Here is a 12,296-nt window from a genome sequence, read left to right as displayed (position 1 = left end):
CACGACAATGCCCTTTATTTAGCATCACCTGGGTGAGTAATTCATATAGCCCATTGCACCCTCTGTAGATTGCACCGAGACACGCTGTGACTGCTAAGATACGCCAGTGAAAGTCCCACTCGTGCGCTAGGCGAATGCACTGCCAAACGCTGCATCTTTGGTTTCTTTTGCAGGGAAGCATTTTCCATTAGCCTTGCAGGCAAAGCCTGGCATAGCAAGCAAAGGTTATCTGGCATGGGGGCCTGGGGAAACCGAGCAGAGCTTCCTCATCCTGTCCCCATCTGTGCAGCATCGCTACATGTATGTGCATTTGTCCTGGGGGAGTTGGGAGTTTGGACGGACAGACTTTGGGAGTTCTTTATTTTTCTGCCCATCCTCTTCCTCCTCCTCCCATCCTGTCCAAGCGTTACCTGTTCTCTTGTTCTGGAAATGGAAGAGGAACACAGATTAGAAAGCGGGTGAGAGATGAGAAATGGAGACAGTTGCTGATAACCTCCCATACGGATGGCAGGCTCATTACACATCCCAGTGGGGGTTAATTCTGTCATGTGAACGCTCATGAGATCACCTGTGAGTGGGAGGTGCTGGTGTTGGTTCAGGTTTTGGCTCCCCTCCCTTGTGGCTCTGCTCCTCTGACGGCTGGCGATGGTAAAGATCAGTACGGCTGTCAGGAATTTGGCGACCAGGATTACCGTAATGATGCAGATGAATGCATTGAAATGGTCCTTAGGAAGGCTGTTATGGGAAACCACACATACAACAGTTTAGCTTTAACTAGGAAAGGAAGTTTTCCACCTTTTAATGGGAATCTTGTATTTTGGTAACATAGAAAGCCAAAGACAATCACTGTCTCTATCTAACATTCTCCCTGCCCACACATGCTGGGACTCATGGGAGGCTGCAAAGATTACAATTGTCCTAAACAATAGCTTTAATCTGAAGGCAAGGACAGCTGATGGAAACGAATCAAATTCCTCCTCTGGAGCAGTGGTTCTCAACCTTTTTCATACATGCCTCCCTTTCTGATACTGGGTCATTACCCTCCTCTCATCTAGCCCTCTCCCATTGAACTGCTACTCCTCCCCGATTTAGCTAGGTGCAAAAGGCACAGTGCTCATGTCTCCCTGGCATTTGTTTATGTTCCCCCTTTCCATCCTCCCACAAGTTGCTAACCTCTGCTCGAGAGGAGGGAAAAAGATCTTCAAACCCAGCCATAGAGGGGTTTCAAATGCTCATCCCCTTAGGGGTGTCAGAGCCCAGGACCCCCCAGAGAAATATACCTAAGACAATTAGACAGTCAGCTGTTGGAATTCATTCTTTCTGTTCGATTTGTACCAGCCTCTCTAGGATTCTATAGGAAGTGTGGGCTCTGTAATGATGCCTGGCAATTTCTGTGTCAGAACAATCTGAGATCTCCCAGGTGGGAGGCTGCTCTTGAGAGCAATGGGTACACTTGGAAGCTCCCCCGGGGGATAGAATTACCCCGCAGGGATCTGTATCGTATTTTTCCTCTGTACTGTTGGTGTAATGACGGGTTAAGTTAATTTCCATGTGTGCATTCACTACACCAGCCCCGATTTTTTTATTTAAAGCTGGTTCTGAGGTGGAGTAGACTGATCCTTCTGCCACTGTGGGTTCAGGCAATCAGTGGGCACAGCCCATCCTTCAAGCATCAGTTGTTCACTTTCTCTAGGATGCTGCTGCCAACCTTCCCCCACTTCTGATAGGCTCTCCTATCACATTATTATTATGTGTAGCATGGTAGCACCTAGCAGCCCCACTCACGGACCAGGACCCCAACGCGTTAGGGGCTGTACAAACACAGAACAAAACAAGGAGGCGCTTACATCTCAAACAGCTGTGCCACCAGGCCAGCCCACTCCTCTGCTGTAGCCAGCCAGCTTATTGCTTGGCCATTTTTGTTCTTTTCTCTCTCTCATTGGTTCAGTCTGTCTCTCCCTGCCTGCTGCACTCTTTCCAAATCTCTGACTGCTCATCCAGGGTAATCCTGTCCTACTGGGCAATGGGTCTGGCTTCCCGCAGCCATTGCAGAGGAGTCCCACCCAGCAGGGGATATACCCTAGGTCCCATCGCTGCTTTAAAGCTGGTGCAGTTGCTGGGTGAACTAAGCCCAGGGATGTGTTCCTTACAGAGATCGCAGCACAAGAAAGAGCCTGCAGGTTTACCTGGAGATGCTGTGCAGAGCCCTGGGCTCTTCTGGTGCCTGGGTCTCCATTACACCTGCTGATGGAAACAGAGCAGTTTAGCTTCCCATGTAATGTTTATTCACAACCAGAGGTCATCACCTTTGCTCTGGCTCCTCGTGGATGCTGAGAGGTGAAGTTTGGGACCTCTCTCATGTAATGACTGCAGTGGGTTCCACTGCTGCAAAGCAGGAGTAAATAAGAGAAGAATCTGGGCCAGAAACTTCAGGCTTTCAGTCCCATTAGACATTTACATGACAAAAGTATCCTGCTAGTAATTAGAAAACCATGGCATCTCTGGTACCCGGGCTTGGATACTCCGGGCTGCGTTCTCAAGACTAGCATGGCATATGGATTTTATAGACACTTGTAATCTGAATAGCGAATGCTTGTTAGCCTACAAAGTCCATGAATGAAACCCGTCTGCTCTGCCTGTACAGGGACTATTCCTCTGGGCCATTGAGCGAAAGGAGAAAGATGCAGGAAACCCATGAGGTCACCACCACATTTATGACTGTATCTGAAGAGCTTGATGCCTGGTAACACGGAACTCTGCGGCTTACTCACTACTGACTAACCTGACATTGCTAACTGCATGGATCCAAGGATGCCCAAACTTCACTGCGTTAAGGGCCACATGAGCAACTTGCCAGGAGTCTCAAGGCAGTGTACATTCTGCATACAAATCTACGTAGTCTGAGTGCGTATCAAACACATGGGGCAATAATATTGGTTTAACAGAAGCATAGGAATGCAGGACTGGAAGGAGGGACCTTGAGAAGTCATCAAGTCCCGTCCCCTGCACTGAGGCAGGACCAAGTAAACCTAGATCATCCATGACAGCTGTTTATCCAGCCTTTTCTTAAAAACCTCCCCTGGAAGCCTGTTCCAGAGCTTAACAACCCTTACTTATCTTTAGAAAGCTTTTCCTAATATGTAACCTAGGTCACCCTTGTTGTAGATTAAGCCCATTATTTCTTGTCCTATCTTCAGTGGTCATGGAGAACAATTAATCACTGTCCTCTTCATAACAGCACTTAATATATTTGAAGACTGTTATGAGGTCCCCCTTCAGACTTTGTTTCTCAGGACTAAATATGACCAGGTTTTTTAACCTTTCCTCATAGGTCAGGTTTTCTAAATCTTTGATCATCTTTGTCGCACTCCTCTGGACTCTCTCCAGTTTGTCCCTATCTTTCCTAAAGTCCGGCACCCAGAATAGGACACAATACTCCAGCTGAGGCTTCACCAGTGCCAAGTAGAGCAAGACAATTACCTCCTGCCTCTTATGTAAAATGCTTCTGTTAGTACACCCCAGGATGGTTTTCGCCTTCTTCGCCACATGGTTAACTCATATTCAATAGGAGATGTACTAAACCCTCCAGATCCTTTTCAGCAGTACTGACACCTAGACAGTTGTTCCCCATTGTGCATTTGATTTTTCCTCCCTAGGTGAAGTACTTTGTGCTTGTCTTTCTTGAATTTCACTTTGTTGATTTCAGACCAATGCTTCAATTGGTCAAGGTTGTTTTGAATTCTAACCCTGTCCTCCAAAGAGCTTGCAACCCCCTCCCCTTTGTGCTCGTGTCTTCCCTGCTAGGGGGAAAGGCAGCTGTTTGCTAGATTTCACTAGCAAAGAAACATTGTGGTTAGCCATCTGTGTCCTTGGCCTACCGTTGCAGAGGAGGATGGCTGCAGGCCACACTTTATAGGCTGTGCTCTGCCCTTCAGCTCACCCCTCCTGCATTAGCACAAGGACTACAGAAAAGGAACTATGGTCTTGTGACAAAAGCACTGGACTGGGAATGAGGAGATCTGGGTTGAGTTCCTAGATCTGCCCACAGACTCTTCCTGGGTGACCTTGGGCAAGGCACCTAATCTCTCTGTGCCTCAGTTCCCTATCTATAAAATTAGGATAGCAGCACTTCCTTGGTCTGCTTAGATTATAAATCCCTGGGGGCAGGGAATGTCTCTTCCTCCTGTGTATGTACAGCACCTAGCACAGTGTGGTCCTGATCTCTGCTGGGGTCTGTAGATAATACTGTAATGCAAAAATGTAAAATGCATGTAATCTTGTTGTACTGAAACCACAGCCTGGGGACCTACCTCCCAGCACCTCCACTTTCACCTTCTTTAAGGTCTTTGCTTCTCCTAAGAAGTCAGTCTTGCACTGGTACAGGCCTGCATCCTGTTTCTGGAGTCTCTTCATGGTCACTGTGAGGACGCCCGTGTGGATGTTGTCAGCAATGGAAGTGTTGCCATTCCACTTCTTCAGGAACTGGAGCCAGAAGCGGTGGGCGCTGACCACGTGCTGGCACTCAGTCTTATTGACATGTTTGCACCAGCTCTTCTCTCTCCACTTGTTCTCTTTGGGGCTGTAGGCGCAGCTGATGGAGATGGTCTCTCCTTCCATTCCATACACCACTGTGATGTTCTCTGCCACACACAGCTCTGGGAGGAGACAAAGGAAAACCCGACTTAGGTCTCAATCGTCTTCTCTCTGACACACACACTTCCCTTGTCCTCACTAGGACAACTTGGACCTGTAATTCCTCATCTCTGTTGGAGGTAGCAACGTGGTGTAGATCAGTGGCTCTCAACCTTTCCAGACTACAGTACCCCTTTCAGGAGTCTGATTTGTCTTGCCTATCCCAAGTTTCACCTCAATTAAAAACTACTTGCTTACAAAATCAGACATAAAAATACAGATGTGTCACAGGACACTAGTACTGAAAAATTGCTGACTTTCTCATTTTTACCATATAATTATAAAATAAATCAACTGGAATATAAATGTGGTACTTACATTTCAGTGTATAGTACATAGAGCAGTATAAACAAGTCATTGTCTGTATGACATGTTAGTTTGTACTGACTTTGCTAGTGCCTGTTATAAAACTAGGCAAATATCTAGATAAGTTGATGTATCCCCTGCAGGACCTCTGCGTACCCCAGGGGTACACATACCCCTGGTTGAGAACCGCTGTTGTAGATGACAGGGCATCATCCAGCCATTTACCACCGTCCTCTGCTCACCCTCCTTCCTCAGTCCCCAAAGTTTGGGCATGTTCAGATTCAGGATTTTGGTTCAGGCCTTCTCTAATTCTTTACCTATTGACCCCACTGATGCGCCAATCAGCTGGGTTTTCCTGTGTGAGAGAAGGGAGGAGATATTGTCTCCCCAGTGGAAGGATTTGTCTCCTGAAATGCCACAAAAGCCTTCCCCTTCCACACTTTCTTCCTTGCATGATGTTGAATGTTACATGGCCTTGCTTGAACTCCAATCAGAGCTCATCAACACCACACCTTGCCCGGTCACATGACGCACTCCATAGTGATAGAGTTTAAGGCCAGAAGTGACCACAGATATTCCAGGCTGACCTCAGTGACGTGAGGCACTTCCATCCTCCAGGGGCTGATCACATTGCTGGGCCGGGGAGCAAGAAACTTCCAGAAATTGAACCTGGGCCTTTCCTTGGACACTGAGGAGGATTAAACCGACAGAGTCTGCTTGGCAGTTACACCAGTGGCCCCTAGCCCTGGTCTGGTGGTATGCAAATAGAATTCACAACACGGCCCCTTTACACTGCCAGAGTGGTGCAAAGGGGTCTTGGTATAAAGGAAACAGATCCACAGGCACAAGCCAGTCTCCAGTTGTGTGGTTGGAGGGTTAATTCTTAGTCCTGTTACTGACCTTTTAACATCCGTGGTTTTGAGAAATCTCCTTTTGCCCTGAGCAGCTGATCTTTAACTATTTTCCTGTTTCTCTTTAGTTCCTTCTATTCCTGTTTCTCTTCAAGCTGCAGATGCAATGGGGCCGCATTGTTTGAGATATTTATACTTTTAGAAGGAAGCTGTGTGTTATTTTGGAGAGTCTGTGTTTTAGGTGGAGGCTTTTCAGTCACTAGCAACTGCTGCAGAAGAATTCTAAGTAGAACTGAAGCCGGAAATACATTGGGAATGGATGTTATAAGGGCTTCACAGAGCCGCCTGTCCTGAGATGATTGAGAATGCCACAATGTTTGGGAAGATGCACCATCTTCTCTTATTTGTAAATATTCGGAGTAAATGTTAAGCTAAAAAAAATAGGCATAAAGACGGATAGGTGTTCTGCGAGCGTCGCATATGCTGCTTTACCAATGCACCTCAGTCCTGACCTGCAGCCCCCGCTATTGTAGTCTTGGGGTTCCACCCCCACCCCAGTGCACCCCAGTTCTGACCCGAAACAGCCCCTGCTATTTCACTCTTGGTCAGAGACTGCCAGTTTAGGGTTGGTAATGTCCCATGCAAAACTCTGAGACATTATCTTTTAAAACAATTCTGCTGACAGATCGTATATTATCTGTGTTCCTCCTCCTTTGTTCTTTATTACTGAGGATGATACAGATGAGCCCAAGCCAGAACGTTGGTTGCAAACACCTCATCATTTTGGAAAGTCTGGCCACTCATCCAGATTTTGCAGCTGTGGCCCACGTGTAATGGAAATAGAGTTGGTGCTTGTAAAACATACATCTACTATGATGTATATTGCGATAGCACCTACGAGCCCCCATGATGGACCAGGGCCCCATGGTGCTAGGGGCTGTACAAACACAACAAAAAGATGGTTTCTGCCCAAAGAACTGACAATCTAAGCATAAGCCAAGAGACAAACAGGGTGGGACAGACAGATGGTAAGACTGCATGTGCCAAGACTAGAGAAGAGGAGGTTGAGAACCGGGATGAGAGTTCTAACTGCCTGGGTGGAAAGGAAAAGTTGTTCCTTGCAGATGTTCATCTACTCCTGTGTCTTATTTCCCACGTGAAGTCCCCATAGAATGATGGTGAGCATGGCATAAATGTCGCTAGCTAGATGACAGTCATAATGGATAGGTGCTCAGCTTCTCTCTGTCCACCTCCCAGGCAGAGGGGTCTTGAATGGGTGGATATCATAGGAGAGTGAGGCAGAAGAACTGTGTTTCAGGTATCCTTCTCAAAGTAATGTGGTCCTTGGTTATTCCAGGGTGTTCCAGGAAGAGAAGTCCGGTCCAGTTTCCTCCCACGGGAGAGCTGGAATTTTTTTTTGTCAGCCTCCATAGAATCAGCTGGAGACTCTTGCCTATATGCTCGGGGTCTTACTGATCGCCATATTTGGGGTCGGGAAGGAATTTTCCTCCAGGGCAGATTGGCTGAGCCTCTGGAGGTTTTTCGCCTTCCTCCGCAGCATGGGGCAGGGATCTCTAGCAGGAGGGTCTCTGCCGATTGAAGTCACCTAAAACAGGATTGGGGACTTCAACAGCAGAGTCCAGGGAAGGGGTAGGGACGGTTTTATGGCCTGCAGCATGCAGGGGGTCAGACCAGATGATCATAATGGTCCCTTCTGACCTTAAAGTCTATGAGTCTATGAGAAAAAGAAGGGAAGAAACTGACAAGATGTACATGGGACTGGAGGAAGGATGGTATTGATATTAAGGCAGTGGAGTGGGACTCAGATAGGACCTGGTTTTATTCCCAGTTTTGCTATAAACTGTCCCCTTGTGACCACTGACAAGACATTTAACATTTCTGTGCTGTAATTTCCTATCTGTAAAATGAGGCTAATGCTTCCCTGCCTCCTGGAGGTGTTGTGAGGTGCTCAGTTGTGACGGAGGCCAGATAAGCACCTAGATAAAATATAGGGGGAAAAATTCTTTTCATTTTGCCTAGATGGATCAGATGATCTCCAGCGGTTAGTCTGATATCCTCATGCCTCGCTCTCCCTCCCCCTGCCCCCAAATGCCTCTCCCCAGGAATCTCTGGAGAGAAAGACCCTGAGTTCCCACATTTAAGGGTTGGTCCTCTGAGTGCCGATGAGGTGTCTCTGTTCCCTTAAGCCTTATTTGCTCCACTAGGACCTGTAGCTGCTGTAGTTTGCATGTAAAATAGTCACACAAACTGGATTTTGCAATCTCAGTTGCTGAGAGTGCAGTTAAAGGCACTTGTTATTTCTTCCAAGATGTTTCCTGCTCTGACTCACAGGTTCCCTGACAGATCTCAGCCCACCACCCTGGAAGCAGCTGAGTGATAGAATCTCCAGCGTCCTTTGGAAAAAATCAAGAGTATAGAACACAAGCCCTGGAAGGGAATGAAACCATGAATGCAGCTGCTGAAGAGCATGTAGTGTGGTGACTTATGTTTAGGGGAGGCCCTTCTCACCCCCCACCCCAAACTACCTGCTCCTTCTACATAAAAACATAAGAACGGCCGTACTGGGTCAGACCAAAGGTCCATCCAGCCCGGTATCCTGTCTACCGACAGTGGCCAATGCCAGGTGCCCCAGAGGGAGTGAACCCAACAGGTAATGATCAAGTGATCTCTCTCCTGCCATCCACCACCCTCTGACAAACAGAGGCTAGGGACACCAGTCATGGGATGCATTCCCTCCTCCTCCTGCTTTGTACATTCTCTGTGGTTCGCATGTGCACTCGCTAAACATGTTACCATGGCTCCATTTGACTCCATCTGCTGCTTCAAGACTATTTGTGGCTTCTTTGCCAGACGTTCTGGGACACATGGGTTGGGAGGGAGGCGGGCTCGTTCTCCATTGCTTTGCACCTTACGTTGTCGTTTGCACAGCGAACGCGAAGTGGGTGGATGATGCACCAAATCACTATACTTGCATGTGACGGTCCCTTTGCACAGGTGCAATTATTGCACCGAGCACAAGACAGTGGAGAACCAGGCCCAGAGAATCTACATCTCTTCAGTCCAGTGCCAAGGATAATAAGCTTGAGCTGGATCCTGCAGGGTGCAGAACACCGCCTGCAAAGTTTTGAGCTCCCTCAACTCCTGTTGCAGTTAATCTTGCCCTTAAAAGATAGCTACCTGCTTTGACTTTTATTGGCACTCCCACTGATAATTGTGGGGGTGGGTCCATTTAAGAATGTTTACAATGGAATCATCTTCTCTGGCTCCAGAACAAACAGCTGAGCCTTGCGTCCTGTGCAGTGTTTGCCTCATGGTCCCTGCTATGACTCATGCTAGATGTTGGACAATGCCAGTTATTGCTCCAAACCTTCGCCTACCCCTCAACCCGACACAAAAGGAGTTGGATGCTTTCTTACCTGATAAGGAGACCAACAAGACCAGATGCATGAGCTTTTCCATGTCTCTTCCTCGCGCTATCCAGCAGCGCAGGGGGGAGTCTGAACAAAAATTAAAAGGATTCTTGCCCAAGAGCAGCTTTTTTCTCCTTGTTCTGCAGGAAGGAATGAGAACAGGAACTTGGCTTCTCTTCCCTCCTGGGGATTGAGCAACGTACCAGGGACGGATGCTTCTCTGACTGGCTGAAAACTGGGGCAGCAGCAATGCCCACTGTGAACCAGGCTTTGGTCTAGACAGCCTGAGAAGAGTTGTCATGTGAGGAGGAAACCATGCGATGGAGAGGCGGTTTTGACACCGAGGGATGGTGCTTTTCATTCTCAATAGGCTTTCTAGGCAAGCTTTTGCATGATGTGAACTTTCCATGTATGGACGGAGATCGTGTCTTGACTATCTCAGGGTGGGCTCTGCCAGGCAGATCACCCAGATACCTCGAAAGGTGGAAAAGAGGGGCTGGGATACAGCCTTGGAGATCTCCATGGAGAACCCTAAGGTTGTATTCAGACTCTTTGCTCGTCCTTTAGTGGCACAACTGAAAAGGAACTACAGAAAAGCTTATCACACAAGGAGTCCAGCAACTCGACATGACAGTTTAGGACAGGAAGTGAAGAATATTGTATCAGTTTAAACTGCTGGGTGTTTCAGACCAGCACAATGTAATTTGCCCAGGACATAAGGGCTAACATCTTTACTCTGTACTCTTGCAAAAAGTGCTGTGGGATTTTTAATGAAGTCAGGGGACCAGGAGCTTAGTTTTTTGTTTCATCTGAAAGACAGCACCTTCAACAGGTACAGGGCCCATCGCTACCATGCTGGGGCATTGGTTCAGTACTGACTTGAAAGAGAGCCACCTATGGAATTAACTAATCTAAAGAGCTAGGTATTCACATGATGCCCATCACCATGGTATCTGAGCTCCTCTATTGCTTTTAGCTGGAGGTTTTCCTCCAAGTACTGATTCAGCCCCAGGCTATTTAGTTTATAGGAGTTGTGATGGGCTGGGTCACAGAAACCCCCTTGGGACTGTCACCTGATGTGCTGAGACTACTTCTGAACCCATTTTTCTTGCCAGCTTGGGACTTCAGTACCCTGTCTTGTTGAGCCTGACACGCTAGCCTGCTACAAACACAGACCCAGGTCTGAACCACGTCCTCCACAAGCTGCAGTCTTAATTGAAAACTGCTTAAGAAGTGCTCCTGTCTCTAGCACCTAGATACTCAGTTCCCAATAGGATCCAAACCCCAAATAAATCCGTTTTACTCTGTATAAAGCGTATACAGGGTAAACTCATAAATTGTCCGCCCTCTAGAACACTGATAGAGAGATATGCACAGCTGTTTTCTCCCCCAGATATTAATACTTGCTCTGGGTTAATTAATAAGCAAAAAGAGATTTTATTAAATATAAAAAGTAGGATTTAAGTGGTTCCAAGTAATAACAGACAGAACAAAGTGAATTACCAAACAAAATAAAACAAAAACACGCCACTCTAGGCCTAATACAGTAGGAAACTAAATGCAGGTAAATCTCACCCTCAGAGATGTTCCAATAAGCTTCTTTCACAGACTAGACTCCTTCCTAGTCTGGGTCCAGCAATCACTCACACCCCCGTAGTTACTGTCCTTTGTTCCAGTTTCTTTCAGGCATCTCAGGGTGGAGAGGCTATCTTCTGAGCCAGCTGAAGACAGAATGGAGGCGTTTCCAAGGCCTTTTATATTCCTTCTCTTGTGGGTGGAAACCCCTTTGTTCTCCTGTGCAAAATCACCGCAACAAGATGGAGTCTGTAGTCACCTTGGCAAGTCACACATCTATGAATGATTCCGCTTTTTGTAGGCCGACGCCATTGTTTACATGTTAGTTTCAATGTTCCCAGGAAAACTCAGATGTGGATTGGTGTCTCCCAAAGTCCATTGCTAGTTAAGTACTCCCAATTACTTGATAGGTTTCAGAGTAGCAGCCGTGTTAGTCTGTATCTGAAGAAGTGGGCTGTAGTCCACGAAAGCTTATGCTCTAATAAATTTGTTAGTCTCTAAGGTGCCACAAGTACTCCTGTTCTTCTTTTTGCCAATTACTTGAATAACCCCTTCACACTATGTTGACCAAATCTGCCTTATGTGCTTCCTACAGCAAACACTTTAAATACAAGCATAGAGCCAATGCCCATAACTTCATGTATAAAATGATACATGCATACAAATAGGATGAATATATTCCATAGATCATAACCTTTGCAAAGATATATGACATGACATATCCAGCATAAAACATATTCCAGTTATGTTATATTTACACTCATAAGCATATTTCTGAAAGCATTATGGGGTGCCTCACAGGAGCTGACAGCATCACACCCAGAGGTGGTAGGACTGCAGATATATCCTCTATGCACAAGCCTTTCTCTTTCTCCCTCTCTCTTCTAGATAGGATATAAAGAAACAGCCCTCCACCATGATCATAAGTATGTTATAGGATTCATTCTTTCTATGTAGAGGTCCATTTTCAGTGCAACAGGTAGGAGTTTAGCCTCATGTTGGTCAGAAACATCTACTTCCCTGCAAGTACACCCCATAGTCAGTTCTAGTTCAAAGTCTTCCATTATTGTCTAGTTTAGGGTTTTTTAGCAAATATTTTTGTACTTTCTTTTGTAATTCCCTGCAACTTGTTCCTCCTGGGCACAATGTGATTTACAACTGTAATGGGTCAGGAAATTTATATATATATATATAAAATTTCCCTGCTAAAACAACCACCAAAATTGTTGAACATTTTCTTTGATTGTTCCCCCCTCCACTCCCCCAGTTTTTCAATGAAAACATGAACATCTTCAACAAAACTGGACGCTTTTTCGCAAATATGCCTGTTGTTGACCAATAAAGGCTATTTTCCACCATAAAAAATGTTTGACTTGCTCTGTTTACAGCAAATTCCCGCTATCAGTTTACTCCCTTCATTCCTGATAATTGAAGATCCTGC

The 12,296-nt window shown here is 46.4% G+C and overlaps 1 protein-coding gene across 2 annotated transcripts; it reads right to left on the bottom strand.

The window, feature by feature from the left end:
- LOC128836705 (triggering receptor expressed on myeloid cells 2-like) lies at positions 1-9,581 on the bottom strand. 2 transcript variants are annotated; one of them, XM_054027231.1, is made up of 5 exons: positions 9,287-9,581; positions 4,311-4,655; positions 2,187-2,244; positions 569-735; positions 1-423 (listed from the first exon to the last, which is right to left on the bottom strand). In XM_054027231.1, the coding sequence occupies exons 1-5, from the start codon at positions 9,579-9,581 to the stop codon at positions 407-409; spliced, it is 882 nt and encodes a 293-aa protein (XP_053883206.1). In that variant the 3' UTR covers positions 1-406. The 2 variants fall into 2 exon arrangements, with proteins under 2 accessions (XP_053883206.1, XP_053883207.1); XM_054027232.1 differs by having other exon boundaries at positions 2,187-2,241; positions 9,287-9,406.
- Between the last annotated feature and the right edge of the window lie 2,715 nt (positions 9,582-12,296).

This window comes from Malaclemys terrapin, chromosome 4 (assembly GCF_027887155.1).
Source record: "Malaclemys terrapin pileata isolate rMalTer1 chromosome 4, rMalTer1.hap1, whole genome shotgun sequence".
Classification (NCBI taxonomy): Eukaryota; Metazoa; Chordata; order Testudines; family Emydidae; genus Malaclemys; species Malaclemys terrapin.
Note: the sequence above shows the minus strand (reverse complement) of the source record. Positions and strands in the feature narration are given on the sequence as shown.